The following is a 14,953-nucleotide window of genomic DNA, read 5'->3' as shown; positions in this document are numbered from 1 at the left end:
CTTCTCCCCCTCCTCAGCACAGCCTTAAGCTGGGGCCAACAGTGAGTGCTCCCAGAGAGGGCAGAGTTGCCCCAGAGTTGAGCACTGTAAGGGAGAGAAAACACACTCCAGCACCCACTCTATCCCTTCACACAGCCACCCCACCGCCCGCCATCAGCCCCTGGCTCCTCGCCAGGATCCCAATTTTGGGTGGCGCCTGGCCCTGGCAAGAAACCAGGGATCGTTTGAAGTCGAGGGGGGGGGCACAGAGACTCACTGGATTAAATGACCCAATAGGTTGATTTTGTCTCTCATGGGAGGGGGGAGCGATCTAAGGGGAGGAGGCTCCCAGGCACCCCAAGTTCTCCCTCTCCCCAGCGGGGCTGGAACAGTTTTTATAGGGCGCTGGGAGCCATTGAACCAAACTGTAAACCCTGAATATGATGGAAACCACTTCAAGTCTGGGGGTGCGGCAGCAGCGCTAGTTCCAGCCCCTATGCCCCTCTCCCCTGCCTCCCAGCTCCTTCCCTTGCCCAGGCTCCCCCCAGCCCGCTCCTGCCCGCCGGTGCTGACCCTGGGGCTGTGGGGAGAGGCTGGAAGAGGGGCGCGGGTCGCTCCTGCGGCTGGGGACGGCGGAGGCTCCGCCAGGCCGAGGTGGGCAGGGGCTGGGAGTGACTCGGCGGGGCCGGCAGGGGGCGCTGCTGGGCCAGGCTGGGCCGCCCGCCGGTGGGGGGTGCGGGGCCGGGCTCCGAGGGGAGGTTTGGGAAAGTGACAAGTGAGGGGCTGAGGGAGGGAAGCCGCCGCCCCCGCTCAGTGGCCGGCCGGCGTGGGGAAGGGCTGGGAGGGCAGAGCCCCCCCCCGGCACAGCGCGGCGGGGAGAGCTGGCCCGGGCTCCGGGCTCCGTCCTGCGGATGTCGGAGTAGCGAGAGCCGGCTCAGCAATGCCCCGGCCGGGCGGCTGGGAGCGGAGCCTCCCGCTGCTGCTGCTGCTGCACGCGGGGAGCCTGGCGGAGCTCGGGGGCGCAGCCCGAGGTAAGACGCGCCGCCTCGGGCGGGCCCTTGGGAAAGTGACCCGCCGCTGCTCTGTGTCCCCGGGGAGACGCGCTGGGGGCGCCGCCGCTCCCCCCGGAGCCTTCCCCAGCGCTCCCCACGGTGCCTGCCTCTCCGCTCCTCCATCCCCTCTGCCCGCCACCCGCCCGGCCCCCCGGGGCGCCCTCTCGCTGCGGGGAAGGGGGCTCCCTCGGGCGCCGGCCGGCCGGGGCGCGCTCCGCTGTCATCTCGGTGGAAAGAGGGTGTCTGGCTTCTCTCTCCCCTCCCGTCCCCGCCAAAGAGCCGCAGCCCCTTTGGCCTGGCCCGCGCCCATGCCAGAGCCGGGGGAGTCCGGCGGTCTTTGGGCGGGACGTGCATTTTTGTGAATGAAACTAGGTGACCCCAGACAAAGCCCCGATTCACCAATTGTTCCCTTGTCGCTTCCACCCTTCCCAGCTGCAGCTCAGAGAGGTGGGAGGAGGAGCAGCAGCTGTGTGTGTGTGTGTTGTTTGCATTTGCAAAGTACGGTAAAAACTGGGTGCATCTGGGCAGTGGGCTGAATGTGGTTTCTAAGCCGCAATCTAATGCATACTTGATTGGGATCCTCTTTAAAGACAATGGCAAATTTTGAGTAAAGCTAATAAGAAAGGCAAAACGTATTACTTTCCCCTGCGGGAAGCCATCAGTGCTTCCCCCTCCTCTATGTGCTGGGACACAATGAAAGGGAAGATGGGCTGTTCCTGTGGATACAACTGATTCTTTCTTTGAGGAGGGGTGAAAAGTTGATTCAAGCCGTCAGGGTGTTGGGCTTCACTTTAATATGCAATCTGCAAGAGGCAACCCCAGTTCGAGTCTCCTTGGCAGGATACCTGTGTCTGGTTAAGACAACAGAAAGAAACCTCTTTTTGATATTGTTTTAAGCTGTATTTAGAAAAGCACCGACACAGCATAAGGTACCAAGGAGGAGGAGAATGAGAATATCTTTTCAAGGGGCAACACTGAACAAGAGGCCTTTTCAACAATCCATAGACGTTAGAATTTAATTTTTTTTGTCAGCCAGGACTAACCTGGAAGCTGCTTATAACAGAAATTGTATACATCTTTGGGACAGATTCGGATATCTTTACTCTCTTGCTGCATGAATAGTCCCATTGATATCCGTGAGGCTATTTACAGAGTAAGGAGGTACTAGAATCTGGCTGTCTAAGATTAAATGTGTATCAGTTGATAACTTATTAACTGGGTTTTTGGAATGAAGGGGAGAGTATAACCAGGAAGCAGACAGAAGTAAAAGCTTGAACATCAGTTTGTTCATCCTGAAGAATATCCTCTGAAGAATTTTAAATCTACATTTTACCTCTGTCAAATTGCAAACATTTTAATCCAGTAGTTAGACAAAGTTTTGTTAGGACTTTAAATTTCACATCAGTATTCTTCTTCTTGAAAAATACTATAACCAGGCTTTAATTTTTTTTTTTAATTAATGGAGATATCCTATCTCCTAGAACTGGAAGGGACCTTGAAAGATCATTGAGTCCAGCCCCCTGCCTTCACTAGTAGGACTAAGTGCTGATTTTGCCCCAGATCCCTAAGTGGCCCCCTCAAGGATTGAATTTACAACCCTGGGTTTAGCAGGCCAATGCTCAAACCACTGAGCTATCCCTCCCCCCCAAGACTCTTTCTTAAAAGACATATTTGGCTTATTTTCCTCTGATTCCAAACATTCCTATATTCCAGTTAATGAAGTCAAGTTTTATACTTGATCTGTACTTAATTGCTTTATAAAAACACTTTTCAAGAGTTTGACTGAGTTGTTAGCTAAATGTAACTTTACCTAGGGATTTCTTTCTGCTTTGATATTTGATTTAAGGTCTGTACGGTAGTATTATCAATGAGGATTTGTCTTTTTAGTTCCAGCTATGTGGAATGCTTTGCCATCTTACTTGTATAGTTCCAGGGCAAATTGATAACAAAGACCTTAAAGCAAATCTCTTGTTTAGTTTTAACCAACAATATTTGTGATCTGTTCATTTTAATATTGTTTTGTTTCATTTTTAATTGTAGCCATTTCAATAATTTTAGATTTGAGTCATCATATAACACATATATAAAAGAAATGGAGGCGAATAAGCCTGGATTGGCATTAGGTAAAGTGTGCATATTTAGGTTAAGATATTTAAAAATGATTAGTGATTTTGGGTGATTTTTGAAAGGCTTCAAAAATGCTGAGCATGCATAACCTAACATCAGGCCCTGTAAGGTGAGTCAAGTTGGTCAAGTCACTTTTGAAAATCTTGGCCATAATGTATATTCAAAAAAGAATAATATACATTAATGCCATGTTAAGTTTGAGTTTAAATACTCTGAGGTCAAGCAATGAAAAAGTTAAGGTTTTAATAAAGGGACAAGGTGGATGAGTTAATATCTTTTATTGGACCAACTTCCGTTGGTAAAAGATACAAACTTTTGAGCTACAGAGAGCTCTTCTTCTGGTTTTAGGGCCAACATAGCTACTACAATGGTGAAAAAAGGGTTTTAATAACACCAACTCAGCCAATAGCCTTATTGCACATACTATGGAATGGTTGCCATTAAAACGTCAACTGTTGCCAACAGTTACCACACAGTAGTGTGAGATTATCCCTATCTTTCACCATGGCCCTGATTCTGCTGTTGGATCCATGTGGATGGATCTTGTTGATGTCAATGTGACTGTGTGGGTACAAGGGTCTAATCATACACATTTAATTGCTGGATCAGGGTCTAGCCTTAGGGAAGGAGTTCTCTGACATCTGTAGTGGTGACAACTGATTAATGTTGAGTTTGAATGTCTTCTGTTGAATATTTTATGTATATTTAACAACATAAACATTAAAAAGGCTAAATGAATGTTACTATGAACTTTCACATTTTCATTTCCTGACCTTTTAGTGTTTAAATTAATAACCTTAATGTTACCTTAACATGAGGTTTTGTTTTCTTTTTTAATAAAGTAAAAGTTAAAAAAAAAAACAAAAAAAACAAAAAAACCTCAAACCCAAACGTTATTATGCTCAATCAGCAGAGTTTAAGCCCACAATTTGCTCTCTTGGATTTACTATAAATTTTGTTGGAGAGAGGCTCTATTCTGTGCTATTTACAAGCTGTGTAGGAGCATAAGGATTTCAATACAGAATCAATGTCTGCATTGAAATATTGTCTGTAGAAATCTTTGCTATATTGTAAACTTTTCTCCTATATATTAATTAGTGTTAACTTGGTGCCAGATTAATTATTGTATTGTCTCAGATTAGCAAACATTATCATCATGCAATGAGAAATTTTAAATACATATAATTAATTTTTGTTCTAAATATGTAAGGATCTAGACTTCAGTGAAGATTAGCTAATTTGAAAATCGTAAATGATAAAATTTAGCAGATTTTGAGTTATGTAAGCAAAAAGATATATTACCATTTACTTAAACTATAAGTGCATAATTTAATTTTTCCATAATTCAAAAATGTGTGAATGGATTTCTCCATTCCCCGCCTCCCCCACTACTGCCACCAAAAAAGGTCCATGTGCTTTGACTGAGACCAAACATGGACATTTCAGATATAAAGGAGGATATTTTTTCAGACCTGTGAAAATAAGGCCTTTAATGAACATCCTTATATACTGGTAACCGTAACAACTGTACAACTTTCACTATTAAAGGAAAGCTTTAATACTGATTGATTGGGATTCCAAGGTCTGCCTGCCCATTGATCTACATGATTATTATTTAATATTTGCGTTACAATAAAACCAGCCTCCCCATCATGTACAGAAGTTACCATAATAAGACCCGTTCAAACATTTATAAAGAGACGGTTTCTGCTCCAAAGAGTTTATAATCTGACATCCTGATCCTGCAAGCTCTTCAGGATGAGTGTAAATTAATTCATGTCAGTAGTCAGTTCACTAGGACAACTCATATGAGTAAAAATAAGTGAATCTTCAAGCGTATGTAGGACAGGAGCTTAAAAATCTACTCATGTCCACTTTGGGTTATCATATAATCTAGTTGAGACATGATCATATGATGTAAACTAGCTTGCATAGTTATCTTTCTAGCAGTGCTGTCTAATCATTTTAAAAATCGACTGTCTGGTTATTGACTGAGAGAGGATTACATGATCTTGTGAGCTAAAATAGAAGCATTTGAACAAATAGAACATAAGCCTGCTGCATCATATTTAGTACAAAATCATCTTTGTAACGTTTAAATATAACTCATGCTCCATGCAGAATTTGAACAGAGTTTTCTTTGCTCTTCAGTTTTTTGTTTTTGAAGGGTTGGCAGCCACAGTGCAGGAAACAAAACATAGAAAAAGCAAATTAAAAACAGCATGCACATAAAAGTAAATTTATTTTTAAATGCTCTTTCCAAGTGCACTGAGAGGTTGGCCCAAAAATGTTCTGAGTAAAACCACAAGGTTAGTGTGAATATGAGGAACAGGAATTCTATAACTTGGCTTTCCCCCCTCACTCGTTACAGTATCTGTGATGGCTATTGTTATTACAGCTCCAGCTTTATTATTGTTGAATATCATGTAGCTCTGTGAGCTAAAGTAGAGTCATGGCAGAAGTACCATGAATAGGGTAAAACAATTTTTATGCATAAAAACATAGATCCATAGACTACGTATTTTAGATAATAGGAAAAACTGTTGCCCTTTTTGAAAGTTACCTCCAGTGGATTAGCATTCCTCCACCTTTGATTAGGAGTGCTATATCCCAGTTTTTCATCGATAGGGCAATAGTTTTCTGTTTCAGTCAGTATGCATTATATGTTTACAAACAAATAAAATGTTTGTATCATTGACTAACAGTGTATGGAAGGATGGAAATACGTTTTGGAACTGTTTGACTGATTTTGGTATCTGGCATGTCTATTCACAAGTTGTTCTTACTACAAATGAATAATTAGAATAATAGTTTGTGTATTACTGTAATTATGTCCACAGAGAATGGCGTGCTAATTACATACACATAGGACATTTTATTTAACTTAAGCCTTTGCAAATGAGATCTAGGCAGGGGTCTACTTAAAGATGCCTTATAGCTCTTAAATACAAATACCTAAAGCTGAACAAAAAAACCTTCCCTGAGGTGTGACACTAGATACTGTTCTTCAGAGACATGCACAGAAATGCAGTAGCCTTCTGAGACACTAAAAAGCACCTCAGAGTAGAAAATTCTTCAAAAATCCCTAACTAAATGCAGCTGCTTGTAACATATAAGCTATCTTGCATGCCAGAAATATCCAAAAAGGTAACTAATACAAAATAAAAAATAAACAGTGTATCCCTTCCAGACCCTGTCCTCCACTGTCATCTTGCCATAGTGAGCTCAGTTATGAATTTTATGTTTAGAAATGTGTGTGATTTTTAGAAACATTGTTTAAATCTGTAAATTTAGAAACAATGTTGTTTAGAAATCTGGTAAACTGTGGTCTACTTATAAAGCCAGTTATTTTGTGCTGCTAAAAAATGTGTATTATTCATTATGTCAGTGTAATGTACCAATCTTGCTGTAAGTACTAGATTAAAGCTGAGCAGAAAATACCCACCAGTGTTTTAGAGGTGAAACTGCTATGTGAACCATAGATAAACTAGACAGATCATATCATGGTCTTATCTTGGCAAAGCTAGTAAATTTCACACCTTGTCATTCATTAATAAAAAGAACAATACAGCGATAAAATAGTTCATATTTTAAAAATGATTCCTGCATGTTAAAAGTTCTCTTACATGAATATACTAAATATACAGTTATATTTATAGAGTTATATTTTTATTTTGTTAAAGTAGCAGTATTGAAAAAGTAGCAAATCAGGCCTTACTTTTTTGATGTTGTCTCTTGTATTGAAGGCAGTCGGACTATTTATATGATTAAGTACAAGCACAACTCTCACAAGTAAGGGTTTGAAAGATGAGCTCCATACTTAGTATTATTAGAGCACTGTACATATGTTAATTATCAAATACCAGCTCTTTAGAGCAGAGTTTGTCATCTTTGTTACTTGTCGGTATTGTGCCTGTAATATTGACAGACATTTAACTCAATCATTCATAATATAAACAATACAGATCTGAATAGATTAGAGCAATTTTCAGTGACATTGTATAAATGATAACACAATATTTTGATTAACTGAAGTACACCTCTCTAGTTCCTGTGAGAACAATTTTACATGATAAATAAGAAACATTTCAAAGTTTCAGTGATTATTTTGACGTTTTGGTATCTACAGCATGATCCAGGAAAAGAAGTAACACTTTTTGCTATGTAGTTACTAACAATATTGCTTTCATTGTGAGTACTGGTGTAATGTTACATATTGGAGACTTTGTCTTTGATTTTATTTAATTTCTTTTATATGTCCATTTTGAACTATATTTGCATCAATTTTAAATATGAAAAGCACATAGGAAAGTGAGAGAGTCTGCTCAGCTATAAAATGGGGATAATTTCAGCTCACATAGATACTATTAAGGTATGTTTATAAAGCTTTTTGAGACCCTCTTGTGAAAGGCACTGTAATAAGTATATTTCAGATCTGCAATGCAATGTGATGTTAGATTCCCATTCCATTCAGCCAGATTTGTAAAGCTTTGAAACAAAATCTATTTAAAAAAAGCAAGCCCTTAATAATGACAGAAAGTAATAATGCAGGGTCCTCAATATCCTCCTTGGGTTTTGTAGTAAAATCCCTTCCTGAAATGGAGCCAATTGTGCTCCCCTGCCTCCAAATAATTTTGCAGAGTTACATTTGAAAGGAAATGGCTAGTGACTTGCGAACAGAATCCCAAGGTCCATATTGGTAAGACAGACACACAGATTTGGGGAATGATTAGATGTTGCCACTTGAAAACAATCAGTTAAATCCAGGCAAAGCACCAACAGTGATGCAAGATTCCACAGTCAGTCCTGAGGAGTTGCATCCTATCTGACACAGGAGAGGAGTAGAAATTCAACGTGGCTGCAATATCCTTTTTTTACCAATGCACATATTGCTAAATCTGGGCAAAAATAGGGGGAATTCACCAATACTTTATTTTTAAAACATGACATTCCAATATTGGCTTAGTGCTGTATGTTGGGAGTGAAATTTACCCCATGCAGAGGGGCTGAGCAAGGGCTATGCACCACTTAAGCCTTGCTATGTGCTGGCCTAGAGCTGAATTTCATGCTAGCTGAGTCGTTTGGAAAATAAGTACGCATTGTGCAGTTTATTCCAACACAAAATGTTTGAATAATATTCAGATAATATATCCATCAGCTGTAGTTCATATAGCTGCATCTTAGCTATGTTAATGAACATATTAAAAAACTTAAACAACCCTTTGCATATGTTTTATTTTTTTCTCAAATGTCCATACATCTGTGTGACACTGTAAACTATGGGTTGTATTCTCATCTTAGCCTCCGTTATGTCTAACTTCCACCACTGTTAATTGGAGTTGGGTATGTGCATGCATTAAGGGGAGTAATGACCCTTAATTTAGATAGTGTGTTATGACCTGAATTCCTACTTAACAGTAGAAATCATTTTCTGCTACTGATCTGGTTTTGCAGTATGTTGCTATTAAGATATGATTTTAGTCCTCTTCAGCACTTGTCCTGCTGCTAACTCTGTTGGTGATCCCAGCAATCTGAGTACTCCGTATTAGTGCTTCTTAACAGGATCAGCTCCTCTTATGCAGCAGGTTCATATGGCAGTTACTAGAGACCATGGCATAAACCTGCATTTTATTGAAAGGATTTTCCAAGCCTGGCCGGTCACATGTTGAAACTGATACTTCACAATAGCTTCCTGCGACCTGCTGCTCTGTTCCTTCGAGGGATGTCAGTGAACTATACTTCTGTCTCTTTCCCAGATGCTCTACTTTTTCTGCCGCTCAGGTCTGAACATCTGCTCCAGGAGTAGTGAAGTAGCTGGGAAAGAGACAGCATGGCGTAGACCTGTGTCAGAGCACAGCAGCAGGCCATGGGAAATCGGAAGATCAGAGATAAGAAAGGAAAAATGTGAAGTAACTTTATAACCTCATCACATATTCCCTCCAGAGAGCAGAAATATATTAGAAGACACTTTGTCACTCCTAGCACTCAAGATTGACTTTGGAGGGATATACTCTTTCACATTCACAGCATGGAATTCCTCTCCAGAGATAAACATCTTGGTTTCATCTACAGGCAGCATTTTCTCTTATTGCTGTGAAACCTTATTCTCAAAGGCTGGAGATGTAAGTGTAACATGCTGGCTAAGAGTGTCGTGCTGCTGCCCATCTAGTGGTTGGCCCGCACATTGTGTAAGGATACTACTATCTAAGGTACTCTTTTGACTCAAATTGTAGAGGTCTGTACTTTTAGTGCTGAGGGTGCCAGGATCAATCCCCACTTGTGAGCCATGATGAGGGGCCATTTTGATAGCTGTAGGTGAACCTCAAAGGCCTGACTTTAGAGGTGCTGAGTATCTGTAGCTCCCATTGACTTCACTTTCAGTGGTGGGTGCTCAGTATTTCTGAAGATCTGGCCTCAACAGGGTTGGAGGCTTGGTTCAGCAGTGAGAATTCAGACCATTATTCTCACTAATCAAACCGCCAGAGATAGTAATGCTGGTCTGGAAATATCACAACAATAGCCTTTTTATGAGAGATCCTGTACTTCCTATTTGCTGGTTGGCTTAATATTACTCTGCAAAGAGCCTTTTGTATTTCAGTGCTCCTGGCCAGAACCAGGAAAATGTCTGACAAATAATGGTGGTACTTCCAGTGGGAAATATCTGGATCTGGCTCAGTTTGTGTTTTGGGCAAAGATTTGAGTAAATTCTTCATTTGCCTGAACTTTTCCCCCAGCCATAACTGCTGTGAAGAGTTCATTGTGAAAGTTTTAACACAATCCAGCTCTCGGATTACAATATCCTAGTTAAGGCAATGGAGATATTTGCAGCGAAACTGGAAACCATGTATAACCTGCCTTGTTTTTGCGTCTTGTTACATACTTAAAATTCAGATCAGGATTGTCAAAACATTTGCTAAGGTTCTTGAACCTATTCAAAGAACCTGGGACTAGTTTTAAATGAACCAGATTGGCTTATGATTACATATTACAGCTGAGTTTCACTTTGAGTTACTGGGTATGTTTGAACCCAAAACATACAGAATGTACAAACCCAAGCTTATTGGAAACCATCTCAATCAACCACTGCATAGGAAAACCTGAATTTCACACAACTCTAAACTTATAAAAGCAAATACTACTTTTTGAAGTGCATTATGGTGTTTCAGTATGGTCTTGGTATTTTTTTCTCACAGTAGCACCTAGATGCAGGGCCGCTGAGAGCGGGTTTGGGCCCCGTGAAAATTTTTTTCAGGCCCCCCAGCAAGGGCGGACCGGCTAAATAGGGCCGATGGGGGTAGGGGGGAGGGGAAAGCCGGGCCCTCTTCCGGACCGCCAGGCCCTGGTAATTTGTACTGGCTTTTCCCCCCCATCGGCCATGTCTAGAGGTTCCAACTGAGATCAGGGCTTCCTTGTGCTCCTTCTTGGGTCCAAGGTTTTTTTTTTTTGTTTGTTTGTTTTTGTTTTTGCATTTGGGTCATGGCAGCATTTACCAAGCCAAGGTCAGAGAAAAGCTGTAACCTTGGGAATTTAATACAAGCCTGGAGTGGCACGTATTAATTTTTAGAATCCTTGTGGGCCCCCACTTCCTGCACTCGAAGTGCCAGAGTGGGGATTTAGCCTTGACACCATAGTATCAGCAAGACCCTGTCCAAAAGCATTTAACAGCATAAAGAGACAAGACAAAGGAAGCATTATTTGTATTTCACAATAGGGAAACTTAGCCACACAATGGCCAAGTGACTTCTCCAAGCTCACACAGGAAGTCTTTGATAGAGCTGTGAATTGAAACCAGCCCTCCTAAGTCACAGTTGAGTTCCTTAACCACAAGACTACCTTTCCGGTTTGCTTTGGTTGAAAGGCAGTGGCATACCTGTGATGTTCCTTTACAGTAGAAAATACAAGGAGAAAAGAACGGGTGCTGAATACCTGTGTAATGAGGCAGGGCTTCTGCTGAACTCTGTAAAGAAGTGGGGAACCACAGAACTTTAATGGCTCTAGTGGTCACCGTATGAACAGATTCTTGTTTGTTATTAAACAGATTGTTTTTATTCTGCCTTAGCTTCAGTCCCAGCCATTGTTACGAAACATTATACAGTGGGTATGTTTGGTTAATCTAAACCAGTTTGCAAACTGCATTTTTATGCAAATATGAACATATTATGGAATTGCTAATCATTGAAGTCTTTCAGATATCCAGACATCTGGCTAAAGCCAGAATGGATTAATCAGGGCTGAGTGTAATCCCTTGAGGGTAAGTGGGTGGCATTCCAGTCTCTCTATTACAGCAAATTGAAACTATTTTGAATTTTTTTAAAGATTTTTTTTTTTAAGATTTGATGAAGCTTTTAAGTTTTTTGCCCCTCCACAGAAAAAACGGTCTATACCAATGCTGTGTACATTGTGTGTTTTTGTATCCTTCCTAAGAGCAGTAAAATCTTAGTCTTTTAACTTGATCTGTAAAGGAAAATACTGAGTAGAGATGGTCTGATGTTGTAGCTACCACCAGCATACTGGAATGACTATGGCACACAAGCAGTTTTTACTCTTTTTTAAAAAAAAAAACCCAAGCCAGTCCTTTGAACCTGTTTTAATCTCACTCTTCAAATAATGTATTATTTTAAATATTTGTAATCTCAGTAACTATTATTACTGCGAGGATATTTATAATCTAAGACTATTTTCCTAATCTCATCTCATCTCATCTCTTGTATGTATACAATGTTATTGAACTATCTGAGTGCATCACAGCCTTTAATATATATTTATTCCCATTTATTGCCTTTACAATTTTTCTCTTAAGAACTTCTTTTTCACGTGTACTTCAGAAAATTTGATCTAGAGTTAGGAACTAGTGCCAGCCATATTGTGGCTTTAGTGATGTGGACACTTGTTCATTAGGAGCTAGACTGAGATAATTGCATGTAGGCCACAAAATAGCACCATCTGGGTCCCTTGATTCCAAGCAGTGATCAAGAAGGAGGGGTTTGGCATTCTAATGCCTTCAGCCATTTTCTCTTTCTCCTTTTATCCTTTTCTGAAAAACAAATTTTGATTTGCTGTTAATGATAAACTGAAGGGCACACGAAAGCACACCACCACCTCAAGACCTATAGAAGTCTGTTGGCTAGGGTTACCATTCGTCTGGATTTCCCCCGGACATGTCCGGCTTTTTGAGCTAAAAATAGCATCCGGGGGGAATTTGTAAATGTCCGGACTTCCCCCCATGCAGAGTGTGCGTGGCTAACAGGGCAGCCGGCCGAATGATGCCACTTACATGGGGCTCTGACAGCCAGAGAGAGCCCCTCCTCCTCTCCCCTGCAGCAGAGATCACTCCCTCCCTCCCATTTGCAGATCGCCTCCGGCAGTCTGGAGCTCCTCCCCGGCTCCTCCTCCCCTGCTGCCCGGCATTCCGGGACGAACGGCTCAGGCTGTTCCTGAGCAAGCTCACAGAGACATTAGGCGAAGGCCAACAACAAGGGGGACAGGGGGTCGGAGAAGGGGCAGGGAGGTTCTGGAGGGGGCAGTCAAGAGATGGGGCAGGGTCGGGAGTTCGGGGGGGCTTTCTGGGGGGGTGGATAAGGTTTTGGGCAGTCAGGGTACAGGTAGGGGGTAGGGTCCTGTGGGGGCAGTTAGGGTGGGGGGGTCTTAGGAGGAGGCAGTTAGGGGACAAGGAACAGGGACACTTAGTAGGTGGGGGTTCTGAAGGGCAGTTAGGAGCAGGGGTCCCAGGAGGGGGCAGTCAGGGGACAAGGAGCGGGGGGGAGTTCTGGGGGCGGGGCTGTCAGGGGGCAGGAGTGGGGAGAGGGATCGGAGCAGTCAGGGGACAGGGAGCAGAGGGGTTTAGATGGGTCTGGAGTTCTGGGGGGGGCTGTCAGGGGGTGGGGAGTGGTTGGATGGGGCGTGGGAGTCCCAGGAGTCTGTCTGGGGGTGGGGGTGTGGATAAGGGTTGGAGCAGTCAGGGTACAGGTAGGGGGTAGAGTCCTAGGGGGCCAGTTAGGATGGGGGGAGGGTCTCAGAAGGGGGCGGTCAGGGGACAAGAGGCAGGGAGGCTTAGGTAGGGGGTGGAGTCCTGGGGGGCAGTTAGGGGCAGGGATCCCAGGAGGGGGCAGACAGGGGACAAGGAGCGGGGGGGAGGGTTGGGGGTTCTGAGGGGGATGGGAAGTGGGAGGGGCGGGGCTAGGGCAAGACAGGGGCAGGGCTAGGGTGGGGCTCCTCCCATCTGCTTTTTTGCTTGCTGAAATATGGTATCCCTACTGTTGGCTTAATAATAATCAACCAATATTGAGAGAACCAAAAAACAAAGGTGAAGACCCTGTCATTTAAAAGCTGCTGCTAGTTGATTACAGCGAATGGTTATATATGGCTGTGAGGCTGTGGCCGCTCTTTTCTAAGGCTAGGTCTATACTACCCGCCTGAATCGGCGGGTAGAAATCGACCTCTCGGGGATCGATTTATCGCGTCCCGTCGGGACGCGACAATCGATCCCCGAATCGGTGCTCTAACTCCACCAGCGGAGGTGGTAGTAAGCGCCACCGACAAAAAGCCCCAGAAGTCGATTTTGCCGCCGTCCTCACAGCGGGGTAAGTCGGCTGCAATACGTCGAATTCAGCTACGCTATTCACGTAGCTGAATTTGCGTATCTTAAATCGACTCCCCCCGGTAGTGTAGATGTACCCTAATATGATTATCTACACCGGTGTTACTGCCAGGCTTGACCTTTGAAATATGTTCTGATTAGGGCTGTGTCTGAAGCCCACTCAGGAGCTGAAGCTAGTACAGAATACAGTTGCCTGCCTTCCAAGTGGCACAGACTGGTATGATGCTCAGTTCTCTTCACTAGCTTCTGTTAAAATCACGGGACAAGTCAAGGTGTTGCTGATCCTGAATGGTCTGGTATCTGTTCTGGAGAGCAAAATTCCTTTTACCTCAGATACCATGGAATCAGTTATGATCAGCTGGGAAACGCTTGCTGTTGGCATTTTTAAGTTTGAAACACTTCACATCTGGTGATAGCGCTTTCTGAATTGAGGTCCCTCCCCTCCTTTGAAACTCACTCTTCTCAGCAGCTTCTCAGAGCGCAAGGCTACAGTAGCCTCCATGGGCAAGATGCAAGCAACACTTGTTTTGCTTAGCATGTGGTTAACTGTTGGTCCTTGTCTTTGTGGTTTTAATTTACTATCACTTAATTTAGTAGCAACACAACGGTAGAATAAATTAATATGCTGTGAACATTTGGATAGGCTTTGGAGGTCCAGCTCAGTGCATGCTCAGACTTTAACACTCACCCTCTGTGAGATTTAGTTGCACCCTTTTAAATAAGTAAATCTGAAGTTGAATAGGTCATGGAATAATTGGAACCTGGTGTGGGATAACAGAGCACACTGTGGAGTGCAGTGGTAAGATACATGCTACTTACCCAGGAGAGTGGAGGGCCACCATCACTTGGAGTTCTGCCTCTCATAAGTTATGGGTCATTCCACTGGTTATAAATTGAATTATACCATTATTTATGTCCTCCTTTTATTTTTCCTTCACAGTATACACTGCGGATATCATGTGAAGAACACAGGCTTTTTGCCACATTAGGAGAGGGAATATCTTACATCTATATAAACCAGATTTTAGTACATCCCAGAGCTGTGACTAAGATATAAGAGGGCCATCTGAAAAAAAAAAATTGTCAGACTCTTTGCTCTTTCCCACCTCTTCTATTAGGTGAGAGCGTATGGAAAAAGATCCTGGGCAAGGGAAATATTCACAAAGGTCCAGTCTCATAATAGAGGATCTGTCTGTTC

At 43.0% G+C, this 14,953-nt stretch overlaps 1 protein-coding gene across 1 annotated transcript in view; it reads left to right on the top strand.

The window, feature by feature from the left end:
- The first annotated feature begins 814 nt into the window (after positions 1-814).
- ROR1 (receptor tyrosine kinase like orphan receptor 1) overlaps positions 815-14,953 on the top strand; it is a 252,394-nt gene continuing 238,255 nt past the window's right edge. The window contains exon 1 of the mRNA XM_054038421.1: positions 815-1,010. Within this exon, the coding sequence (XP_053894396.1) occupies positions 920-1,010 (91 nt within the window). The 5' untranslated portion in view covers positions 815-919. The remainder of the gene's footprint in view (positions 1,011-14,953) is intronic.

This window comes from Malaclemys terrapin, chromosome 8, assembly GCF_027887155.1.
Source record: "Malaclemys terrapin pileata isolate rMalTer1 chromosome 8, rMalTer1.hap1, whole genome shotgun sequence".
Taxonomy (NCBI): domain Eukaryota; kingdom Metazoa; phylum Chordata; order Testudines; family Emydidae; genus Malaclemys; species Malaclemys terrapin.
The sequence above is the reverse complement of the archived record's forward strand: the minus strand, read 5'-3'. Positions and strand labels throughout refer to the sequence as shown.